Here is a 25410-nt window from a genome sequence, read left to right on the forward strand (position 1 = left end):
TCATAATTGTTCCCATTCCATTAAGCAATTTCTGCTCTACCCAGCCAGCCCCTTCCTCAAACCGCAATCCAGGGGAAGTTCAAGCCAGTGTCCTACAAACATGGAGGTGGTGATGGAAAGCTCTGGCCGTGGATGGGTTCAGAGGAGCTGCAGGTGGCTGCTCTGCTCCAAGGTGTGTGGCCAGTCACCCAGCCTTTCTGCAGCACTTTCCTGAGGAGCATGAACCCAGAGTGGGTGGGATGCCCCAGTTCAGACAAACCTCTTTGTGCAGAAGCTGGAGAACTTCACCATCCTTTGCTGTGGGTTTTGAAGCTCTATTGGATCTAAGAAACCCAGTGTGGGCAGGTTTAGGGGTGGTGTGGACCAGGGAGCCAGGATGAGGGCCTGGCCTTTCATCTGCCTGCAAACGGTGCTGATGGGAGGCTGGTGGGTTGGAGCAGCTCAGCTGGACTGCTCAGAGGTGGGAATGTCTAAATGACAGTCCCCTCCCAGCAGCCCTGCTCTGTGGATGTGCTCCCAAGTGCAGAGAGCAGCTGCTGGGTGGGTGCCACAGGGCAGTTACTGGAAGGTGACACTGAGTGACTTGTAGGAGAGCAGCTGGGCCAAGAGCAGTGAGACCTGCAGGCCTTTGGGAGGACTTGTGCCTCGGGTTGAGTGTTGAAGTTTCTCAAAGGAAAGGAGAGTTCTGCTCACACTGAAGCATCCTTGGCCAAACACCCTCTGTTTGCACAAGCCCTTCCACAATCAGTCCTTACAAACACAGTAATTCCTCCCCTGTTCTCCTGGGCTGCCTGACTCCTCCTTTGTTTGCTCCTGCCTCTTCTTTAGCAACTTCAACTATGGTGTTTTCAGGTGGAACTGAGTTAGATCTCTTGCTTTTGGTGACCTTCATCACACCTGGCCATGGAGTGAAATGGAAGTGGGGCACCAAAAAATGCTGGTTGTTTTTCAAAAGCTGCGTTTTTAAGAGCCATGAGCAGCTGGTGTCCATCCCTGGTACTGAGCTCCAGAACTTCTCTAGCATCAGAGCAGCCTGGCCTGGCTGGGAGCAACTGGGAATGTTTTCCTAAGGGACCCTTTGCAAACCTGCAGTCAACAAGGCTGATGGGGGCAGCAATAGTGGGATTTGGCAGCTGGTTGTGGGCAGGTGTGGTGGTGATGGTCCAGGGCAGGTGAGACCAGGACTGGTGGTTGTGTTGACCCACACCAGGCCAGGAGGAGATGTAATTGGGTAACCATGGGTGTGAGGCCCCTGCCTTCCCCCTGTTCCCAGCAGAGCAGGAACAGGAACTTGAGGAACATCTCATGCAAGCCTTGGGAGCTGGGTCAGCACTGCTGTTCTCATGGCCCTGCAGAGCAGCTGCAGAGCTGGCCCTGCTCCTCACTCCAGCCATTGGTCCCATATATCTTCCCATATATATCCCAGAAACCATCTGACGTGGCACTGCTGTGCTTGAAGACAAGGTGGGCTGTGAAGTGTGCAAGGGATGGAGGACAACTCGGAGGGGGCAGCTGTGGTGGCAGCCTCACCCCGGGGCCCTGCTGGAGAACAGCAGCTCCAGCAGCACCTCAGTCAGGGGTGGCTTTAGATGTCGTTCTTTGAAGCATCTTCTCCCTTTGCTCCATGTGTGCTCCCTCCCCAGGGACAGCTTCATAGCTGCTCCTTGGCTGGGCTGGTTGGTCCAGCTTTGCAGAGGTGTTAAAAAAAAAACAACACCAATCACCCAGCCAGCCTCCACAAACAGTCTCCAAGCAGAAGGGCTTCCTTGCTAGTGCAGCTGCGTGGCAGGGGCTCCCATGGAAAGAACAAACGCCCCAGAGCCACAGGCTGGCGCTGCAGGCAGAGCTGCTGCAGCCTCGGTTTTAAACACAAGGTCCGTCCAAGGCTGCGACTCCGTTTGGAAAAGGGGGGGTGATGGTGGTTGATTGTTTTTTCCTTTCCAGGGGGCTTTGCAAAACCAACATCTCAGAGAATCACTGAATTCTTGTGGTTGGAAAAGACCTTTAAGATCATTGAGCACAACTGCTCACCCAGCCCTGCCGAGGCCACCACAGCCCCATGTCCCTCAGCACCATCTCCAGGGCTTTGAAATCCCTCCAGGATGCCCTCTGGGCAGCCTGTGCCAGGGCCTGACAGCCCTTTGGAGAATAAATTGTTTAAAATCTTCAGTCTAAACCTCCCCTGGGCAACTTGAGGCCTTTTCCTCTTGTCCTATCTCTTGTTCCTTGGGAGAAGGACATTGGTGCCATCCCGGCGCTCGGGGGCAGAGGCAGTGTGTGCAGGGGGGCTCCAGGCTTTCCACAGACCAACCTCCAGTCGCTGGTGGGGAGAAGGGAGGAGCTCAAGTCTCCTGGAGTTTGGAGCAGGACGTGGTCCCTGCAGGATGCTCCCCTTCCTACCTGCCATCCATCCCGCCGAGCACAGCAGCAGCAGCCATGAGCGCTGAGGGTGGCACGAGCCCGACGAGCGGCTGGCGGGAGCTGCCAGGTGTCCTAACCCAGCCCATCACCCCCAGGCAGCCAGAGCTGCTGCTCCTCAGCCTGGGGGGCACAAGGAGGCAAGGCAGCCCCAAGCTGGGGTGCTGCCCGGGCTGGTTCCTCAGGTGCTTCGCTGGAGCGTCCCCAGAGCACGAGGCAGTGCTGGGACAGCGGGGGGCAAGGAGGGGCTGCCCCAATGGGACACCCCTATCTGCCGGCAGGGGGAGGAACGGGGTGCTCTGCCCCCCACCCCACATCCACACTGGATGATGGGACATCCCCCCCCCCGACATCCATGTCGGCTGAGGGGGTGAGGGGGTGCTGCCCTTCCCCACCCGGGACACCCATGTGGCGCAGGGGGGTGAGAGGGTGCTGCCCCCCATGTTAGCTGACAGGGGGTGAGGTGGTGCTGCTCCCCCCCCGACCGGGACATCCATGTTCACTGACAGAGGGAGCAAGGGTGGGGGGGGCTGCCCCCCCCATATATTGGCTGATGAGGGGAGCAAAGGGGTGCTGCCTGTCCCCAGACACCCATATTAATTTGGGGGGGGGAGCAAGGGGGTGCTGCCCGCCCCTGGGCCATCCATACTCATTGACAGAGGGACCAAGGGGGTGCTGCCCCCCCCATTAGCTGATGGGGGAGTTCACCTCCACCTTCAGCAGATCCCACTCGGGTGAACAGCTGGGGGACCAGGACAGCCCGTCCTGGGGTGACTCAAAGGCCCAGCACCACTGACCACCCTCCCAGACCTTCCCATCCAGGAGACCCTTGGTTTAAATGTCCAAGTTTCTTTATTAACCTGAGTATAACAAATATAACATGTACACAGTATAAAAATGAACATGGGGGGCTGACAGAGGTACAGGCACAGCACAAATACATGAACTATACAATGACCAGTTCATTGGACGAGAAGAATATATTAAGCATTTCATTGTTTGGAAAAAGCAAGTTTTGATTGTAAAAATTGCGTCCCGTTCCACTGAAATGATACAAAGTACATTCAATACTGAGAAGTGACTGAACTGAGCGGGGCCAGGGCCTGGCCTGGCTGCCCAGTGTCCCCGGGCGCCGGGGCTGTACAAAACGGATCCAGACGCTTCTCTGGGGCAACTTGAAAGAATTTAGCAATTAAATTAAGAAGTACAAAGTGTTCCTGGGGAGGGTGTTCCTCCCTCCGAAGCACGTGGCTCGTGCGCTGTCGGCAGGACCACCGGGCCGTGGGGACATGCAGGGGGTCTGGCTCTAGGCCGGCTCCGAGTTGATGGGCGGCAGGTTCTGCTGCTTGAAGTACTGCACGACCTGCTGGGGCAGCTCCGCCAGCACCGCCTTGGCCAGAGTCTCCTTGGGGGCCTGAGGGAGAGAGGGAACAACCCGGCGCTCAGAGCAGAGCCAGCGTGGCCGGGCTGGCCCCAGCTCACTGCATCCCACCCACACCTGGGAGCTCTGGGCCACACCAGCCCCCCAGGAGGGAATGCAGGGATGGTGGGAACAAAGCAGCCTCCGCAGGGTGGGAAGAACAGGCACGGAAGTGTCCAAGGGCAGGTTGGATGGGGCTTGGAGCAACCTGGGCTGGTGGGAGGTGTCCCTGCCTGTGCAGGGGTGGGACTGGATGATCTTTAAGGTTCCTCCCAACCCAAACCAGTCTGGGATTCTACAGAATGGGGACACCCTGGTGATCTGCAAGAAAGGGGGAGATGAGCACTGCCTGATTTTTGGCATCCTCTGGCAATGGCAGCAGCAGCCAAGCCAGGCTGACTCCTGGCCCAGCCAGCCAGGCGGAGACCTGCATCACGTCGGAGCTTTTGTTTCCTTTTTTCCTTCTTTCATCAGCCTTTTTCCAAGCCCCCACAGTGGGCTGGGCAGTGGTGGTGGGAAGCCACCCCACAGAGGGGACACGTGCAGGGCCAGTCCTGGCATCAGCCCTTCCACGGGTGCAGGGAGGGGCTGGGGGTTTGGGGCTGACACCCAGGACATGGACAGCTCAGCACATGGCACCTCATGGGGGCTGGATGTGGGGGACGCCAGCCTGGAACTGTGGTGAGGGACATGAGCCCAGACCCACCCCAGCTCGCTGATAGGACGCTGCTGTAATTAACTTCTTCTGACGAGGGGCAGCAGGGACAGGGAGATGCTCAGACGGAGCAGGCGATGGGGCTGCAGTCACGGCTGCATCTGCCTGTCCCTTCCTGCAGCACCAACTCGGACGGTCCATGCCAGCCTGGCCAGGGCACTCGGAGCAGGGTGTAGCTGGGTGCCCTCCACCTTTTGCCTCCTCCTACCCAAGGGCTGCTCCACTTCCAGGGCCACTTCCAGGCTTCAGAAACCACCCCCCTGACACACACACACGTTCTGCCCAGGACCCCCTCCCCGCACTCACGTTGCGGAAGTCCCGGAAGGGCACGAACTGGACGATGTCCCTCAGGGCCTCCTCGCCGGTGTGGGAGCGCAGCACCCGGCTGTCCCCGTCCAGGAACTCCATGGCGGCGAAGTCGGCGTTGCCCACCCCCACGATGATGATGGACATGGGCAGCCTGGAGGCCTGCACCACCGCGTGCCGCGTCTCGTCCATGTCGCTGATCACCCCGTCCGTGATGATGAGGAGGATGAAGTATTGCTGGGGGGGGGGGGGCAGAGGGTCAGGCCCAGGGGGTGACCGCGGGGCACTCGGCGGCCGGGAATTCCCCCTGGGAATTTGGCAGCTCCCCAGGACCACCTGCATCACCCCCCCTTCACAGATCCACAGAACAGTTTGGGTTGGAAGGGACCTTAAAGATCATCCAGTCCCACCCCCCCTGCATGGGCAGGGACACCTCCCACCAGCCCAGGTTGCTCCAAGCCCCATCCAACCTGCCCTTCAACACTGCCAGGGATGGGGCAGCCACCAACACCCAGAAATTTCAGGTGCTCCCACTCTCCCTGGATTTGAAAGACCAAACAAGAAACCAACTCCCACCTCAGAATATTTTGCTGAGTACTTAATGATGGGAAAAAACCCAACCTGAACAGAACTTCCACATCAGGGCCAGGAGGAGTTTGGGGCCAGGACACAAGCTCAGCCGGGAGATGAAAATGGAGGCACCAACAGCACTGGGAAGCTGGGGGATGTGGAGCAGCAGCACTGGCATCCACTCCCCTTCCCATGGAGGCTGGACAGATGGACACAGTCCTGCTGGACCCAGCTGGGCACAAAGATCCCAAAAACCCATCTCCTCTGCCTCAGGGGAAAGCAATGGTTCCATTTTGGCCCATTACGGAGCCTGTGTGTGAGGCAAACAAACACTTCAGCACATTAAAGCTCTTTGTTCCTCTCCTCATTCTTTCCATTTCCTCTGCAAATCACCAGCCCAGCCATCCTGGAAAAGCACAAGCGGGAATGCTGCCCCAAGCCCCATTTCCTTGGTTCTCCTCCAGCCCACATCTCCTGAAACCTTCTGTTCTGGTTTGGTTTGGTGGGTTTTTTGGTAGGGGGAAGGGCCCCAGGGGTGGCTCCTGTAAGAAGCTGAGGAAGCTCCCCCTGCTCCAAAACCAGCCAAGGAGCCATTAGAGGGAAAATAGATGAACCTCTGCTATTAACATATGAAAGGGCTGAGAGAAAATCTGAGCAGAGCAGCAGTTAAAGAAGAGCTGGGCTGGAGAGGCAGAGGGAGCTGGTGGTTGGTGAGGAAGAAGGGGAAGAAGCCCAAGCTTCTGCCCAAGCAGAAGTTTCCCTGCAGCCCGTGGCGAAATGGCAGCTGTGCCCCTGCATCCATGGAGGAACATGGTGGAACATTCCCTGAAGGCTCCAGGAGGGGGGAACTTGGCCAGTGTACTTGGATTTTGTGGCCAGTGGATTTGCTGCCCATGGCCTGGGATGGTGCAGCCGTGGAAGCCCCCAGGCAGGGGAGGTGCCTGTTCCCAAAGCCCCGTGACTCTGCGGGCAGCGCTGGAGCAGCTCCGGGGCTGGTGGGAAGGGCTGATGGAGCAGAGGTTGGTGGAGGACTCTGCCATGGGAGGGACCCGTGGGGAGCAGGGCAGGACTGTGAGGAATCTTCTTCCTGAGGAGGAAGGAGCAGCAGGAACCACCAGCCTGTGACCTGACTAAACCCCATCCCCCTGTGCTGCTGGGGGAAGGAGGGAGAGAAACCGGGAACAAAGGGATTTGGGAAGAAGGGAGGGGTGGGGTAACGTGTGTGAGCCCTGCTCTGGGGGTGTCTGTGTCCTGTGAGCATTGATCAGTGTGAAATTAAATTATTATTTTTCCCCAAGTTGAGTCTGTTTTGCCTGGGACCTTAATCAGTGAAGATCCCTCCTTGTCCTTTGTCTGGACCCCTGAGCTTCTGGTTGGGTTTGTCCTCCCCACCCCAGGCTGTGTGAGGGTTAACTGAGCAGCCACAGGGCTGGCTCTTTGTTGCCATGTTGGGCCCAAACCACGACACCTTCCCCACTCGTTGCCTTCCCATGACATTCTCTGATGATGAACTCCAAGTACAAACAAGTCCAGTCAAGCTTCAACACAACCCAAGGATGTGTGTGAGGAGGATCTCCCCACCCTAGGCAGGGCAGGGGCCCCTTCCTGACCCCTTCCAATGTGTTAGCCCTGCTGGCAGAGCACTGCCCAGGGATTAGTTTTTCCCTGAATCCAAACTTTTCAGATAAAAAACCACGAGGAGACACAGGTCTGAAGGGCATAACCAACATCTGAGCCTGGAGGGTAAAACTAAGCTCCAGGGGAAGACCTGCAGGGTCCTACGTGGTGGCCAGCACTGGTCATCACTGGAAGCAGGACAAGTGCTGGGGCCTAGGAATGTCTGGGAAAGGAGATGGGGGGAAGAGCAAAAGCTCCAGGAGAGCAGGTGATCCTGGAATGACTTTTAAGCTGATCTGCCCCATCCATGTCTGTGAACAAACTGGTGCAAAACACCCCCATGGGATGTACTCCTGGTGCCCCTGCCTGGCAGGGGGGGCTGGACTGGATGGTCTTCACAAGACCCTCCAACCCCTAAGATTGTGTGATTCCATGGTCAAAAGGAAGAACCCAGAAAGACCTGACTCCCTGTGCTCCCTTTTTTTTCCCATGAAATCCATAATGGGATCAGAGAGAAACGCTGGGAAGTCTGCAGGGAAAGAGGGGGAGCAGAGCTCACCAGCTGCTTCTCACCACACCCAGGGCAACAAGAGCTGCTGGTGGGTGAGCCCCAGGGGCTGTGGCTCCCCGGGAGCATCGCTCCCAGCAGCACAACATTCCCCAGGGATCGATGCCAGTGGTGGAGGAACAGTCACTGGCAGAGGCTGCTGGTGGCACCTCTGGGCCCCGGCTGGGGTGTCACCTCTGCTGAGCCACCACCAGTGCTGCTGGGGCTCAGGCTGGGCCCCCCGGGCTGCATGGACACACCAGCCCGGTAGCACCTTCCCCTGTCACCTCTTTTATGCTAAAGTGACTCATCTGTGAACCCCCCAGGAGCTCTGGAGATGATTCCTGGTCATCAGCCAACTAGGCTCAGGCTCCGGAGCAGGGGGCGTAAGGAAAGGGGAGGGTTGGCTGCAGGGACCCTGCAGGAAAGGTGGGATTTAACTCCCCAGAGCTGATTAATTCCCCGAGAATCAAATCATGTGCAACCCTCACACCCCCCAGCACATCCCATTCCTCCCATCCCTGCCATCTCCGGTGGTTGTGATCTGTGTTGCCATGGAAAAACTACAGGGGGGTTGGGTTGTATTTGAAATGTCGGGAGTGAGAGCAGGAGGAAGAGGAGGGCAGGTCCAGGTGGCTACGGGGCTGGTGGCACCAGGGGTAGCTTTGCTGCACGGGCTGGTGGGATAAGAGAGGAGAAGACCCCGGGGGACGGAGACCCCTCATCAGTAACCCTTTGTGCTTCCAAAAAAACCCCAAACATGGAGCCCAGGCAGGGCTGTTAAGTGCCCATTGTTTAAAATCTCCCTTGATTAAGCTGTTAGTGCTAAGAGAGGGGTGCAATTTGCATATCATCAGTGTCTGCTCCTGAGGAGCTTCTCCTCCCCCACCGAAGCCCAGCCAGAACACAAGAGAAATGAGGGACTATGTGGATTTGTGCTGGATTAAAGCAAATTCAGTATTTCCTGCTTTCTGGGAAGAGCAATGGTAGTTGAGGCAAGGCTGGAAAAGGTCCCCCCAGGCAGGACGGTTTGGGTGTGATCCAGCCCTTCTCCAGGCAGGAAGCAGGAAAGTTTCTACCCCCAGGAAACTCCTGCCACACAGGTGCTGATGGCCAAGCTGAGCTGCCTTGGGCCAGCAAAACTTGGCCCCAGGTTGCCCAGGGAAGCTGTGGCTGCCCCATCCCTGGAGGTGTTGAAGGGCAGGTTGGATGGGGCTTGGAGCAACCTGGGCTGGTGGAAGGTGTCCCTGTCCAAACATGGTTGTATCAGGTCCCCACAGCAAGGAGCAGCTCTGGACATCACAGAATCATTGAATCCCAGACTGCATCATGCAGTACCAACCCTGATGGGATCACCATGGCATCACTGTCACACCAGAGGATCACCATCACCTCATGGGATCACCATGACACCATGGGATCCCCACCACACCATGGGATCCCCACCACACCAGGGGATCCCCACCACACCATGGGATCCCCACGACACCAGGGGATCACCACCACACCATGAGATCCCCACCACACCAGGGGATCACCACCACACCATGAGACCACCATCATGCCAGGAGATCACCGTCACACCAGGGGATCACCATCACCTCATGGGATCATCATGGGATCACCATCACACCAGGGGATCCCCAGGGGATCCCCACCACACCAGGGATCTCACAGACTCACAGAGGCAGCCTGCTGCTGGGTGGCCTGGGCTGCGAAGCGAGCCACGTGGTTGACGATGGGGGAGAAGTTGGTGGGTCCGTAGAAGCGGATGTGGGGCAGGCAGGCTGAGTACGCCTGGACAATGCCCTCCACACCTGCAGGGACAGCAGAGAAGCAAGACATTACAGCGTGCCACAGCTCACACCCACCACACATCCAAATAAGCTTCATGGGAGCTGAAGTTAAGACACATTTATGTTTTCCCCCCAAATTCATCCAACTCCGAAAGTTTCATCCCCCTCAACTCAAATTTCCCAGTACCAGGGCTGAGCTCATCAGTCACGTTGTCAAGGGTCCTCAGACCTTCTGGGTAAGAGAGCCCTGGTAGATCCCATAGTCAAAGGTGGCTTTCCTCAGGTTTCTGCAGAAATCCTGGGAGTCAGCCAGAGAGGAGGAGCCAAAAGAAAGGCAGCTCCTGGCTCTGAGCACGACCAAACACCAGACTGACAGGGAGCAGAGGTTGGGGAGAGCAGCAAAGCCACCCCAGAAGCACCCTTGGAGCTCCCAGCTTTGGCACCTGCACGTCCCTGGAGACCCTTCACACCAGAGCAGGTTCCATGGCTGGATGCAGGGGGACAGAGTGGGCAGAGAAAAAACGAGCAACTCCACTACTGATCAGTTCTCTGGCAGGACCTGCAGGGTGGTGGCTCCTGCGCCCCAGAAATCAGCTTCAGTGAACACGTCACAGCCCCAGAGAGGAGCTGGAGGAAGCAAGGGCAGCAGAAGAGCAAATGTCCACCAGCTCTCATGAACCAGCAGCTGGGGTTTGGGGGCTGCCCTGTTCTGCTGGGGCAGAGGCCAAAGCAGAGACCATCTGGAGCCCAGGGCAGCCCACAGAGCTGAGCAGGTTGGGCTGTGAGCAGCTCTCAGCTGCCAAATGAAACATTTCAGCCCGAGTTCCCCATCTGCCAACCAGGCCTGGTGTTTCTCACAGGCTTGCTGGAGGAGCAGACAGTTGGTAGGACCCACCAGACATCCGCGCGAAGGCGGATTCCACACTCTGGGAATCCAGCTGCATTTTACTCTGGGCCTTCCTACACACCTCCCAGTTTTCCCTGCTTTCCTCCCAGTGCTCCCTTAGCACGTGCTCTGCCTCACTGATGACTTCTGCCTTGACAGGACCATCCCTGAGGTGTTGCTGGCCAACTGCAGAGGGAAGGAGAGAAGACACTGAAAGCATCTAAGGAGCCTTAAAGCCCTGGCAGATGCTTACCTGAACAGAATGGGTTTGTGGGGTTGAAGTTAATGGCAAACTCGTGGGACACCTGGGGAGAAGAAAAGACCCAAATTAGCAAACAGAGCAGGTTGTCCACTGTCAGCTCAGCAGATGCTGCAAGGCTGGTTTGGGGCTGATGCTCCTCTGGGGCAGGACCCAGTGGTCCCAGATGTTACGGTCCATCCTGCTGGGTCAGCAAGACCTCCCAGGCCTCTGCTGCCCAAACAGCAAGGAGCAGCAAAGACAAACAAGGGTTCAGCAACACTGGAAGGGGGAGTGGGTCCTCAATCTCCCCATCATGGAGCCACCTGAAATTCTCACACCACATTCTTCTACAGCTATCAGAGCAGGTTGGTCCACAGGGCTTCCCACAGCAGGAGGGAACAGGCATGAAACAAGCTGGGCTGAAGACCTGATCTGGCAGGTCAGCTACCATGCAAAGCCAGCAGATTATGAGCTTCATCATCTGGGTGATCAATGAGGGTGGAAGGCAGCACAGGAGAGGTGACATGAATGCTCGGGCCAGGTGGGCAGCAAGGCCCAGCACAGTCTGGGCTGGTTTTCATTGACCATAAACCATCCCTCCTCCAAGGCAGGTGCAAGATCCTTCAGGTTTCCCACCACCTCCTCCCAAGCTGAGAGAGATGCTCTCATGAGGAGGTCCTGTAGGACAGCAGACATCCCTGCACACCCCTGGCCCTGGTTAGTTGCATGTGCCCAGCCAGAGACACCAAGCAGCAGAGCTGACTATGACCCACAAACCCTTCCTCATCTACTTCCATGGGAAGCACCTGCAGACAGGAACCAAAAAACGTTGGGCAGCCACTGCTCTGAACCCACCACTGCCAGCAGAGGCAAGAGACAGTCAGGAGGACTCTTGGCCTCCAGCATGAACACTGCCAGTGTTGGCACGGGTCAGCAGCATGCCTGGGGACCCACCCTCAGCTGAGGGGCCTCGGGTGTTCCTGCAATCAGCACCCTAAGGAGGAAAGGGACCCGCAGGAGCACCAAGGACATGTGACTGCCTCTCCCAGCACCTCTGAAGGTGGAAGGGGGTGATTTGGGCTTTCAGGCCACCAGCTCCAGGGCTCTGAAACAAAAAGCTCCCGCTCTGTTCGTGCTAAGAGTTACAAAACAAGGATATTTTCTCCCTCTCGGATGGGTGGAGGTTTGCTGAGCTTCTCAGCCAGGGGATGGCTTGGGGACACGTGTATTCCCAAGGCTGGCCAAATGACTGTCCTCTCAAGCACAGTGTGAAGCAGAAGGTCCTCCTGAGGCTGCAAAGGCAACACACATCTGCTTCAGACTTCCCAATTAGACCAGGCATTGTGTCGAAAGCAGCAGAAACTATTTTTGGGAGAAGCTGCAGGGTGGGAAATAGCAACCAAACCAAAGTAGGTCAACCCAAAGTCCTGCTCGTGCTGCAGAGCTGGCCAACGTCACCAGCCTGGATCTCTGTGGCTGATGAGCAGAACCAGCAACACTCCAGCCACCAGCAACCCCAGGGGCTGAAACACAAGACTCTGCTTGTTTTGCACACACCCTTTCTTGTCGAAACCTCAATTTGGGGGCAACCAAACTGACATTGCTTCATTTTCAGTTGTAAAGGCCTCACTTCTTCCTTTGTTGTTTTTTTTTTTTAGAAAAGATTCCAAATTCTGCCATGTGAGTATTTCTGGAGAAGGGGGACCTGCAGGTGCCAAAGGGACTTTGCAGTGCCAAGGAAGGGTTCCTCTTTCTTCCAAGCAGCAAGGGAATGGTTTGGAGCTCTGCTCCTCACCTCAGCAGATCCCAGCCTGGCAGGAGCCTTGTGAAACCTCCTGGGGAGTTTGCCTGGGTTGTGTCTCTGCTGAAACATCTCCCAAAAGGACAACAATAAACAGGATCTCATTCCCTCATCAGCTCTGCTTGGAAAAGCAGTTTCTGTGGAGTCCAATGAAATGCACACAGATGGTGGTCACCTGCCTGGAGAAACTCCTCCAAACCACCCCAAAGGGACAGAGTCCATCCAGGCTGGGTCCTCTTCCAGGCCTGGATGGGGATGGTTGCAGGTCCATCTTTGCCCATCAGGAATTACAGATGCACCTTGCAGACACACAGCTGGAGCCCGTGCTGGAGAACTGATCCCTCAGAAGGTTCTCTGCCACCTCCCCCAGCGATCCCTGCCGTGACTCAGTTTCCCTATATGTGAAAAACAAGGGAAATGAAGGGGAAGCCTTGGGGGGTGGCACATCAGCAAAGCCACCAGCTTTGGCTGGAGACACTGAGCTCTGTGGGGACAAAGACATTTCCTTTGGCCAACCCCATCAGACCAGATATTAGGAAGAAATTCTTCCCTATGAGGGTGGTGAGACACTGGCCAGGTTGCCCAAAGAAATGGGAGATGTCCCATTCCTGGAAAAATTTCAGGTCAGGAGCTCCAGAAAAGCTGGCAAGGGACTTGGGACAAGGGCAGGGAGGGAGTGGACAAGGGGGAATGGATTAAAACTGGAAGAGGGAGATTGAGGTGAGACATGAGGAGGAAATTCTTTGGTGTGAGGGTGGTGAGAGCCTGGCCCAGGTTGCCCAGGGAAGCTGTGGCTGCCCCATCCCTGGCAGTGTTGAAGGGCAGGTTGGATGGGGCTTGGAGCAACCTACTCTGGTTGAAGATGTCCCTGCTCATGCAGGGGGTTGGACTGAGGAGCTTCAAAGGTCCTTTCCCTCCCAAACCTTTCGATGATCCTACCTCCCAAACTTGGGGTGACTGGTGGGGCTGCAATGTTGAGCCTCACTCTCTCTGCTGCTGCCTTGTCTTTGCTCATCCCCCAGAAACCATCCCATCTGCTTCCCTCTTCTGTTCCCTCCTGGGAAATTGCTCGGGGCTCTGTGTGGAGCTGTTACACCACAAGATGTTCTCTGACATTTCCAAGGAGACTTTTGTGTGCAAAACATCTCACTTTGCCCGGCGCTTGGAAGCACTGGCGGAGCCATGGCAACGGGAGCACCAAGAGCCATTTCTACGACTCTTTATCTCATAATGATTTCCCCATTTTCCACTCCAGCCTGGGGGTACAAGAACCACTCTTTGCTGTGTCCCCCCGGGAGGATCACTGGCCACACTGCTCCCCAGGGGGACACAGGGCACGGGTTTCAATGGAGAACTGCTGCTTTGGCTGGGAATCATGGAATCTCAGACTGGTTTGGGTTGGAAGGGACCTTAAAGATCATCTCATTCCAACCCCCTGCATGTGGGCTGGAGGATGAGCCCAGGTTGCTCCAAGCCCCATCCAACCTGCCCTTCAACACTGCCAGGGATGGGGCAGCCACAGCTTCCCTGGGCAACCTGGGCCAGGCTCTCACCACCCTCAACATGAAGAATTTCCTCCTCATGTCTCACCTCAATCTCCCTCTTCCAGTTTTCATCCCTTCCCCCTTGTCCTCTCCCTCCCTGCCCTTGTCCCAAGCCCCTCCCCAGCTTTCCTGGAGCCCCTTCAGGCACTGGAAGGTGCTCTAAGGTCTCCCTGGACCCTTCTCTTCTCCAGGCTGAACACCCCAACTCTCCCAGCCTGGCTCCAGAGCAGAGCTGCTCCAGCCCTTGGATCATCTCCATAGTCCCAAAGAATGTGGAACTTTTCACAAATTTGTGTGTCACTCGGAAACTACTCAGTGAGCCTTGATTGCCAAAAAATCCCTTAAGCAAGAGAGATGAGTGATGGTTCAGTGACCAGGTGAGTCAGGGAGGGATGAAGCTCCCAAGTGGAGCAGGGTGATGCTCCCAGGATGCCAAGAGCCCATGGGACACCCCGGGTGTTGGGGCTGGTGACCTTCAGGCATGGGCCAAGCACCTGGGGAAGGCAGAGCTGCTCTCCACTGGGGTTTATGTGGGCTTAGACATCACTCTGGAGCAAGTTGAGCTGGTTTTCCTGGTAGCACTTAGGGAGCACAGGCAATTATTTTGGCTGCTGGAGACAGCCATGGGGTGGGTAGAGGAGGAGCACCCCCCTCTCCCCAGCCTCCCTGGCATCCTCAACCTGGAACCTGCCCAGTGATGCCTTTCCCATGGCATCCAGGGATGCTGTGACAATTCACCCACTCCCCCAGCACAGAATCACAGAATTGTTCTGATTGGAAAAGACCTTTAAGATCATCTAGTCCAGCTCTGCCAAGTCCTGTGCTCACCCATCTCCCTCAGCACCACATCTACACAACTTTGAAACCCCTCCAGGGATGGGGACTCCACCACCTCCCTGGGCAGCCTGGGCCAGTGTTTAATGACCCTTTCAGTGAAAAAGTTTCTTCAAATATCCAATCTAAACCTCCCCTGGTGCAACTTGGGGCTGTTCCATCTTGTCCCATCACTTGTTCCTTGGGAGCAGAGACCAACCCCCCTGGCTCCAACCTCCTCTCAGGCAGCTGCAGAGCCAGCAGGTCTCCCCTCACCTCTTTGCCTCCAGACTGAACACCTCCAGCTCCCTCAGCTGTTCCTCATAAGACTTGTGCTCTGGACCCAGCTCCATTGCCCTTCTCTCCAGCACCTCAGTGTCTTTTTTGTAGCAAGAGCCCCCACACTGAACAGAGGATTTGGGCTGCAGCCCCACCAGTGCCGAGTACAGGGGGACAATCCCTCCCTAGTCCTGTTGGCCACCACGAGCTGCCATACCCTTTCTGTCCCCACTGCCTTTTCCATTCCCCTTCCTCTCCCAGGTAACAAATCCCTGGCTCTTGGTCCTTGGAAGGTGCCCACCCAGATTTTTCCACCAAAATTGGTGAAGTGACAGACCAGAGACATTTTCTGGCCAAGGAGGATGAATCGGCTGCCAAGTGCACATGGAGGGATCTCCTCCTGTGGTTGGCAAGCAGTGAGAGCTCCTGCTCGAGTCACATGAATTTTGGCTGCCAGGAAGAGTGGATAGAAGTGCAGAGCTGGAGCAGGCAGGACATCCCTGGCCTCGAGGGCTGGCAGGGATGAGCCTCCCAGACAAGGTCACGGCTGCTCGTGACTTGAGTGCCACGCTGAGCTCAGCTGAGGGTGAAGCTCCTGTCCCAGAGAACACAAAAGGTTTGTTGAGGTTCAACCCCAGCCTGAAGCTGGAACTCCTCAAACCCTCTGAGCTGAAAGAAAATGCCTATTTGACATGAGCAGCCAAAAGACCCACCCAGAAAGATGCTGGTGGTGTCCTGAGGTATCTTTTTATCTGTGAGAAGATGGTCCCCATTGCCCTGTGTGGGTGCAGGAGCATCCCCAAGCCCTGCCCACCCAAGGAGCCAGATGCTCCAACATTCTGAGGAGCAGGATACTCCTGGTCCTCCTGGTACCCTTTGGCACCTAACACCAACAAAACATCAAGGTGTCTTTTGGGAAAGCCGCTCTGCTCCTGTCCTTGCAGGTTCTGCTCGTGCCACCCCACGTCAAGGCTACCCAGCTCAAAGATTTGCTGCTGTGTGACACACTCATCCAGGGGCCTTTTCCCTTGCCCAGAACTGTTCCTTCCTCCTGCCAGGAGGAATCAACTCCTGGCTCTGCTCATGAATGCCAGGGAGATGCTGCTTTCATGACAGTTCAGAAGGGTGGAATGGGCTGCCTGTGCTCCCTCCCCACCCACCACCCAGTCACACCTCACTCTCCACCAGCTGAAATCCCCCACCCACCCATTCCCCGTCTGCTTTTCCCTGGCAGATCCAAGCTGGGGAGCCCCAGCAGCTCCACTCCTGCCCAGGCAACATCAGGACAAACCCGTCTCACACACACAGATGGCCACAACGTTTCACCTTCCAGTCTGGTGGGAGCTGGGCGCCGAATCCCAGAGCAGGAAACATCTTGTCTCTAGAAGAGAAGGAAAAACCCATGGGAGCACCTGCACACAGCACACGGGCTCACACGGCGCCACCAGCTGCCCAAGTGGCAGCCAGAGCAGGTGCCAGCCAGAGCAGGTGCCAGCTAAAATAGGTGCCAGCCTTCCCTGCTCCCCACGCAACATTTAAACTTTAAAAATCATGAGAGCTGAGCAGAGAGGAATAGATGTTCCCCTCTGATTTTGATCTTTAGAGAGAAGAGTCCAGCTCAGCTTTGCCACCCACAGGGATCAGGAGTGTCCTCTTGCCCAAACACCTGAGACTCTTGCAGATCTGAACCATTTAAAACCCAATCAACTCCCTGCTTTGGTGACAAAAGCCAGCACAGTGAGATCAGCAGAGTTCTCCTGTATTTCCTCTACTGATGGCTGAGGTGATACTGTCCTGTGCTGCCCACCTCAGGGTGGCCAGGGACCAAACACCAGCAAGCTGAGGCCACCTGCCTCTGCACCAATAAAGCCCTGAGCTGCCACTCTCCAGCTGCCACCAGTAGTGGGTCCCAGCAGTCCCAGTATTGGTTGATCCACCTCTGGGGGAACAGGAGAAACCTTCTCCTCACCCTCTCCCCCTCCTGCATCCCAAGGGATATGGTCACCTCTCCCAAGGTATTCCTTAGCCCTGGCTTTGCTGAGGGGAACTCAAGGCACATCCATTCCAGGAGGCTGGAGGCAGGAGGGCCTGGTGCTTACGAGTCGTAGTCCTGGATGATCTGGCCAACAGACCAGAGAGCTGACAAGTACTCGTTTGTCCCCATGGGGTTGATGTAGTGCAAGGAGGAGGGGTCTCGTGGGTTTCCATTGGAGGCTGTGAAGTCAATCCCAACCTGGGGGACAAGAGAGAAGTCCAGAACAGTCCTGTTCTCCCTTAGCAGACACCACCCCAGAGCTGGCCACCCAGCCTCCATCACCTTCCAGCTCCACACATGGTCCCACCAAGACCCCAACCTCTTTGGAAAACTTTGGAGAAGTTTAATAAAAGCCAGCTCATCACCCTCCCTAAAAAAAAAAGGTGTTAAAGAGTAGGTGAGGCAAAGCCCCTCACTGCTGCACCCATGTGTGTCACCAGTGAGCAGCCAGAAGGTGTCCTGGAGCAGCCCTTGCTCCTGAAGCCACCACCAGCTCCAGCTCAGGACTCTTGCTGCTCATCTCCCAGGCATTTAGCTCAGGAACTGAGAAGCCCCATGGACACCAAAGCAGCCAGGGCCACCTGGGCATTTGGATCTCAAGGCCTTTGGCCACAGACCCACAGTCCTAAGCAGATCTTGCCCTGTAGCTGCTCCTCCCTGGGGACCAATTTACCTTGAGCTCTCAGGGGACTTTGTCAGCAAGACATTTTTCTCCCTCCTCAACCAGGTGTTCTATTTAAAGCCTTTTGCAGAAATGCTGATCTCAGCCCCAGCTACCTCTGGTCAGAAGAGGCTGAGCCACCCAATTGGAAGTGACTGGGAAGGAAGAGTTGGGAAGAGGCAACTGTGCCCGCCCTGTTTGCTCAGCAAACACAAACCCCAGAATAACTCCAGTGGCTAAATTGAGCTCCAGGGATTCACCAGGGATTTGGCTCCAGATCCATAATGGGAGAGGATGAGCTGCCACTGGGCTGAGATGGGACCTTGGCCAGAGTGAGGCAAGAAGATGCCATAGTCCAGGATGTGTCACCACCCTGTGTCAGGGTGGCTGGCAAAACAGGCTTGATAGGAGAAGGAGACATGGTTTTGACCTAGAGGAGGGTAGGTTTGACTGGAGATAAGGGAGAGAGGTTGTATGATGAGGGTGGTGGGACACTGGAACAGGTTGCCCAGGGAAGCTGTGGCTGCCCCATCCCTGGCAGTGTTGAAGGGCAGGTTGGATGGGGCTTGGAGCAGCCTGGGCTGCTGGGAGGTGTCCCTGCCCACGCAGGGAGTGGATTGATGATCTTCAGAGGTCCTTTCCAACCCTGTGGTTCTACGAAAACCCAATTTCTTCATCAAGCAACCTCACAGCCTCACCAACCAGCAGTTCACTGCTGGAGCACCCACACCCATCAGCCCAGCTCCTGCCAAGCCACCACACGCACCATCAGAGAGCAAGAGGGAAACTGAGGCACAGGGAGGGGGCTCAGGGGATCAGGCAGGCACACGCCCTGCTTGTACAGCCCACGCCCCCAGGAGCAGCACGTGGGGAACACACTTCAGAGGAGGCAGCTGGTCTGTCCCCAGCAAGAGGCAAGTGGCAGGGCACATGTCCCTCTCCTCCAAGGCTTCAGCCCTTCTCTCCCCATCATCTGCCTCGGTGGGGAGGACACCAGCAGCCTGCCCGGACCACTGGGGTGCATGTGGAAGTGTCCTCCTCCCACCTCAGGCCTCTCTGTAGTGCAGCACCAGGTTTTGGACCAGAGGTGCCCTTGGGAGGGGGAGAAACCCTCCAGCAACCAGCAGATCTCCAGATAAACTCTGTGGTTTTCTCTCCTGCTGGCTCTCCAGCACCCAGCCCTTGGCTCTCCCCGCCGCTCCTGTTCCCATGGCAACTCTTCCTCCTCCTCCTGCTCTTCCCCCATCGTGTTTTTTAGACAAAACAACAAAACACAAACTGCAGCACTGCCAGTGCCCACAGCTCTGCTGAGGCTGCACCAGGCGAGTTTGCAGGCATTAAAACCCCTCCACTTCTGCATCCATTAGTAACTCCTGACAAGCTATGGTCCAGCTTGGAAGAACCCAGAGATGCCACTAAAAATGCAGAAAAACAACTTATCAAGAGCCCAAAGCCTCTCAGATGGCTTCAAAATAAGGAGAGCTTTCATTAAAAAAATGCAGGGTGCTCAAAGAAGTTGGTAACATTTTGTGAAGGGTCAGAAGGTCTTTGTGCAAGCCTGACCCTCAGCCAGCATCAAGCCAGGTCCCACCATGCTTCTGGACATACCTGAACATCACAGTAATGACCCCTCAAAACCTCCAAACCACACAGTTTAACAGCAAAATGGGGCAGCTCCTGGTTGGAGCACCCAAGCTGGTGCCAAGTCTGGCACAGAACCTCCCTCCCCAGTTCTGACCCTTACACACACGTTCCTACGACTGGGCAAAGAGGAGCAAAAGTCCTTACAGTGAACATCAGCTGGCAGCCTCCCAGAATGTAGTCCAGGAAGGAGTAATCTCTGGTTATCTGAAAGAAACCCCCCCCAAAAAAAGTGTGTCATCAACATGCACCACTGCAGAAAACCAAAAACAACCAGAGAGAAAGTGCCCAAGCCAGAGGTCACTGTGAGCTTGGACCTTCAGGGACCTTCAGCCACGTGGCGCAGCAACGGGAAAGTCCACTTGGGTCACCCGTGGCAGCATTTTGGCACTTCATGTGGGGTCAAGAAGGATCATGTCTTGGCTCAAAGCTGGGGTGGGAGGCCTGGAAAGGGATCTCTGAGAGCTGGAAGCATCCATCATGGTGAACTGAATGGAAGATCCTCTCCCTGTGGTCATAGCACCTGCAGATCTGGCGTGGGAAGGGCTGAGCTGGTGCTTTGCCCACTGTGCTGCTGCCATGTGAAGGGAGGACCTCACCAACACCTCAGCTCCCATGAAGAACCTTTCCCACCCACACCCAACCCTTGCCCCCAAGGAGGCAGCAAGCAGTTGGAAAGCACCCACAGCCTGGGCTTCACACAGACACTGCCCGTGCTAGACAAGTCTTCCTGGGTCTGTGGCCACCCAGGAGCAGGGTGGCACCAGCAACTTGGTGCATCAGACGCTCCAAGTGGAAAGGAACCCAGTCAGAAAGGAAATCCCACTTTTATCCATGGTCCACAGGACCTGGGCTTGGAGGTGCAAGGGTGCTGCAGGGAGAAGGGGTGGGGGGACCTCAGGAAGACTCAAGCTCTGCCAGGAGCAAAAGGAAACATCCTGGTGTTGGACTCACTTTGCAGGACTTGACGATGATGATCCCAGAGTTCTTGTAATTCTTTTTCTTCTTCTGCTTCTTGGGGTTGATGCACTCCAGCTCCAGCTGTAACACACGAGATGGACACCAGTGTGAGAGCACTGCTGGGCTCTGCAGGTGCCACCAGTGGCCACATCCTGTGGCCACCCTCCCTCCAAGCATTTCAAAGTGCTGAAGACACACAAACAAACCACACGGAGCTACCAGAATTTAGTGATGGAAACTGAGGCACAAGATCTGCTTGGGAAGGGGCTGCTTTTCCTCTCCAGGGGCTTTCTCCATGCCCAGGACCTCATACGTGGCAACCAAGACACCCCAGTGAGGCTACAGGGGTCTACAGAATGGGACAGGTCAAACACATGAATAATGAGGGTATTAAGTGTGTCCCTTCCCTCAGCATCCTGCTCAGACCAGCCTGGTGATGACCCTGGACGTCTTCAGACCACTCACTGATGGCCCTGGACCTGCTCAGACCAGCCCAGTGATAGCCTTAGAAGTGCTCAAACCACTCGCTGATGGCCCTGGACCTGCTCACAGCAGCCTGCTGGTGCCCTGGAGATGGCAATGAGCCTTCCCCCCATCTCAGTCAGCCTGAGGCTGGGCAGTGCTGCTCCCAGCCTGCAAGCTCTCCAGATGTGGTGCTCACTCTGCAGCACAGCACCTCTGTCCCCACTTCTCTATTTTCCCTCAGCAGCTTGAGCATGCAAAAGGGTGACCCAGATCACGAGAAGCCACCCCACACCTTTGTGCCTCAGTTTCCCCAGCCAGGAAGCTTTTCTCATTGTACCACACGTGGTGTTTTACACACACTCACATCTCAGCCAAGACCTCCTCTTGGTTTGGCAATCCTAGTGAAGATGGCAGTGAAAAGCTCTGCTTAGGCAGGGGTCTTCACCAGATGCCTTCAACCAGGTGGCATCTGCCAAGGCTTTTGGCCAGCTCTTTGGGACGAACACAGGGACACCCTTGGCCACACAACCAGTGTCCAGTGGCACAGGGGCTGGCACTCCTGGGGACCAAGCTGCCCCGGCAGCAGACACAGCCCCAGCAGCACGTCACACCTTCCCATCTGACCCTCCAAATCATGGGACACCCCCCAAACCATGGGTGCTGCTTCCAACATCTCAGCAGAGCTGGACTGTCAGCCCAGGGTGACTTGGCTCTCTCCTCAGCTCAGGTGCTTTAGCCACAACAGTGCCCTGGGTCACTCATGGTGTGGGTGGGAGGAGAAAGGAGCTCGGGCTTGACTTCTTGGCACAGGCTGAGGGTCTCAGTACAAGCACTGAAATCCTCCACCTGCCCCAAGGAGCCCCTTCCTTCTTCTTCCCCAAAAGCACCTTGGCACTTACTGGAAGGGCATCTTGAGCTTCACACATCCTGGCCACCGAGCTCTGGAACTCCCCAATGAAGTCGTGTCCTCCATCACTGTCATAGTCATAACACACCACCTGGGGAGGAGGGAGCACAAACCAGCCTCAGGCACAGTAACCTCCTCTCCTGCGAGGAGACTTGCTGAAGTTCTCAGGCTCTCCTGTTGGAGACCCCAAAACAAGGTTTATTCTGGGGTTTGGGGGTGGTTCTGGTTTAGTTTGTTTGGGTTTTTTTGCCAAACAAGCCATAGGAACTTGGACGTTTAAAGACTGACCCCAGAGGCCAAACACCAGGACACGAGCCAAAGGACCCCGTTACCTTGACTGGCTTCTCCACATCTCCATCACACAGTGACACTAAAGGCACAGTGAAGGGCTTCCAGACAGGGTCCAGGGTGTACTTGATCACCTGCAGGGTGGGAATGGAGGGAGGCTGTCACAGTGGGAATGTCTGAAAAGGGAGATTGGCACAAAGAGAGGACACATCCCCAAGAGCTACCCTGGACCAGGTTCTTGGTGGGACAGGCGAGGCAAAGCTGCAGGAAGCCCCATCTCAGCCCCCTCCTGACTCCTCAAAATGGACCCTGCAGCTCCCCAGCTGCTGCTTCTCGGGCTGGAGCACACACAAATGACAATAGCTTCATTTGCCACGTCTGGAGGTGGAAAGAAAACAAACCTGCTTGAGCAAACAGCTGCAGCAGCCTGGCAGCACAGACACACCATGGCCAGAGCCCAGGCACAACCCCCCACCCCACCAGTTCAAGGTCAGTAGCTGCTATTATGGCCTCTGCAGCCCATTCCTTGCTTACTCACTGCTTATAGAGTCCCAGACTGGTTTGGGTTGGAAAGGACCTTAAAGATCATCTAGTTCCAACCCCCCTGCCATGATCAGGGACACCTCCCACCAGCCCAGGTTGCTCCAAGCCCCATCCAACCTGCCCTTCAACACTGCCAGGGATGGGGCAGCCACAGCTTCCCTGGGCAACCTGGCCAGGGTCTCACCACCCTCACAACAAAGAATTTCCTCCTCATGTCCAACCTCAATCTCCCTCTTCCAGTTTTAATCCATTCCCCCTTGTCCTCTCCCTCCCTGCCCTTGTCCCAAGCCCCTCCCCAGCTTTCCTGGAGCCCCTTCAGGCACTGGAAGCTGCTCTAAGGTCTCCCTGGAGCCTTCTCTTCTCCAGGCTGAACACCCCAGCTCTCCCAGCCTGTCTCCAGAGCAGAGCTGCTCCAGCCCTGGGATGACCTCCATGGCCTCCTCTGGACTCTCTCCAACAGCTCCATGTCCTTCTTGTGCTGGAGACCTCAGAACTGGCCCCAGCCCTGCAGGGGGTCTCAGCAGAGCAGAGGGGACAATCCCCTCCCTGGCCCTGCTGGTGACGCTGCTGGTGACACAGCCCAGGACACGGGTGGCTTCTGGGCTGGTCATGCTGAGCTTCTCCCCCAGCCCTGCTTCCTGCCCCCAGCACAGCCTCCATCCAGCTGGGCTCTGACCACCAAGAAGATGGAGCAGTTGGGATGCTGAGAAAGCCACACAGCCCTGGGCACATCCAGCTCTCTCGCTTCATCTGCACAACTTCTGCTGCCCCAGCGGCAGAAACAGTCATTGATGCTTTCTGACATTTCCTGGGAGGCTGCAGCTGCTCAGTGGAAACCTCAGCCACCCTGGCAGCTCCAGGCAGGTGCTGTGTACATCAGCAATGTCTGCAGAGCAGGTGAAGACCCTGTTTCATGAGGGTGTTGTGCTCAAAAAGAGATCCCAGAGAATACTGGGAAAGTCAGACATGGGCAGCAGATCAACCCTCTTCTGCACAGGGTAAATATGGGGCTATTTGGGGTGGAGTGGAGTTGGAGCAGCTCAGTGAGGAACAACTTTTTCCCCCAAAAGGCTGTCAGGCCCTGGCCCAGGCTGCCCAGGGTGGAGTCCCCATCCCTGGAGGGATTTCCAGCCTGTGTAGATGTGGTGCTGAGGGACATGGGTTAGTGATGGCCTTGGCAGGGCTGGGTGAATGGTTGGACTTGATGGTCTTAAAAGCTCTTCTCCAACCAAAATTATTCCATGATTTGATGAAGAGGTCCATGGCTGCTGCTGCCAGCAAACAGCCACATGGAGCTGGAATGAGCAGCTTGTTTCACAGACAGGCTCTTGCTGAAGGCAGGAGGAAACCCTGACACCACGAGCAGCGTTTAGCGGAGAGTTTGTAAACAGCTCCAGGGGGACAGGGAGCCCACGCACCCCGAGGTGCTGCCCACAGGCTGCCAGCCACCAGCATGGGTGGGAAGGACCCAGCATCTCCACCATGTGCTGCTGAGCTGGGAGCTCACACCTAAACACCAGGCTGTGACAGGGACAATAATCCTGCCCTACCAGACACCTCCCTGCTGCCAACAGAGGTGTCAGCACCAGCCTGAGAGCTGCTGACAGAGCTGCTGGAACTGGGAACCTTGGATAATTGTGTCCTGGGCTGTGTCACCAGCAGTGTGACCAGCAGGGCCAGGGAGGGGATTGTCCCCTCTGCTCTGCTCTGCTGAGACCCCACCTGCAGGGCTGGGGCCAGTTCTGGGGTCCCCAACACAAGAAGGACATGGAGCTGTTGGAGAGAGTCCAGAGGAGGCCACAGAGATGATCCAAGGGCTGGAGCAGCTCTGCTCTGGAGACAGGCTGGGAGAGTTGGGGTGTTCAGCCTGGAGAAGAGAAGGCTCCAGGGAGACCTTAGAGCACCTTCCAGTGCCTGAAGGGGCTCCAGGAAAGCTGGGGAGGGGCTTGGGACAAGGGCAGGGAGGGAGAGGACAAGGGGGAATGGATTAAAACTGGAAGAGGGAGATTGAGGTGAGACATGAGGAGGAAATTCTTTGGTGTGAGGGTGGTGAGAGCCTGGCCCAGGCTGCCCAGGAGAAGCTGTGGCTGCCCCATCCCTGGCAGTGTTGAAGGGCAGGTTGGATGGGGCTTGGAGCAACCTGGGCTGGTGGGAGGTGTCCCTGCCCATGCAGGGGGGTTGGGACTGGATGATCTTTAAGGTCCCTTCCAACCCAAACCAGCCTGGGATTCTATGATTTCTATGTAGTCAGCCTCCAGATACAGAGATGGTCACCTGGCATGGGATTCATCTGAGGGCAGCAGGATCCATCGGAGGCTGGTGAGGAGGATGTTGTTGGAGCACCCATTGCTTGAAACTAAAACCTGGCAAGACCCTTCTCCAGCAAGACAGGACAGTGGAGGGACTGGGCAGCAACCCAGGGGCAAATTCAGGATAGACGTGTTCCTTATGAACCTGGCCTGCTTCTAGAGACCCCAGCTAGTGCTGGGGCACAGCCACATTCCCAGTTCCCATGTCTCTCCCAGGAGGAAGGACTGGCATCCCCGTGTCTCAGAACTACGTCTCAGTGAGGCAAAGCCCAGCTGCCCACACTCAGCCAGGAGGAAACAACCAAACAAGGTCCCACCTGCTCCAACAGAAATACCAGGGAAATATTAAGGTTGGTATGAATTAAACACAGTGGAAAAGCATCAAAAAAGAAACGGAGCTGGGGTTAAAAGCACAGCCCATGTGGGCAGGGCAGGACACAGGGTGTGACACACTGTGTAGGTGGGTGTGAGTGGGGAGGGAATTCTCATGGACCTTCTCCTCACTGGGGAAACTCAATGTAGGAGGGACTTGGAAATCAACACCACCCTCTCCTGTGTCAGTTCACCTCAGTGATTTGCTGCGGTGGGACAACGGGCTCATGAACTTGACAAGAGAAGGAGAAGGAGGGGGAGGGGTGGGAGAAAGAG

The 25410-nt window shown here is 56.2% G+C and overlaps 1 protein-coding gene across 3 annotated transcripts in view; it reads right to left on the minus strand.

Annotated features, from left to right (window-relative positions):
* Window positions 1-3251: 3251 nt before the first annotated feature.
* Window positions 3252-25410, minus strand: part of CPNE2 (copine 2) — a 54477-nt gene continuing 32318 nt past the window's right edge. For all 3 annotated transcript variants that reach the window (XM_051629374.1, XM_051629375.1, XM_051629373.1), the window contains exons 7-16: window positions 21955-22044; window positions 21615-21713; window positions 20245-20331; window positions 19438-19497; window positions 17053-17186; window positions 16280-16334; window positions 10529-10580; window positions 9277-9410; window positions 4860-5096; window positions 3252-3832 (exon numbers count right to left, since the gene is read on the minus strand). In XM_051629374.1, coding sequence (XP_051485334.1) covers window positions 3725-3832; window positions 4860-5096; window positions 9277-9410; window positions 10529-10580; window positions 16280-16334; window positions 17053-17186; window positions 19438-19497; window positions 20245-20331; window positions 21615-21713; window positions 21955-22044 — 1056 coding nt within the window. In that variant the 3' untranslated portion in view covers window positions 3252-3724. The remainder of the gene's footprint in view (window positions 3833-4859; window positions 5097-9276; window positions 9411-10528; window positions 10581-16279; window positions 16335-17052; window positions 17187-19437; window positions 19498-20244; window positions 20332-21614; window positions 21714-21954; window positions 22045-25410) is intronic.

The sequence above is a fragment of the Apus apus genome, chromosome 11 (assembly GCF_020740795.1).
Source record: "Apus apus isolate bApuApu2 chromosome 11, bApuApu2.pri.cur, whole genome shotgun sequence".
NCBI classification, from domain to species: Eukaryota; Metazoa; Chordata; class Aves; order Apodiformes; family Apodidae; genus Apus; species Apus apus.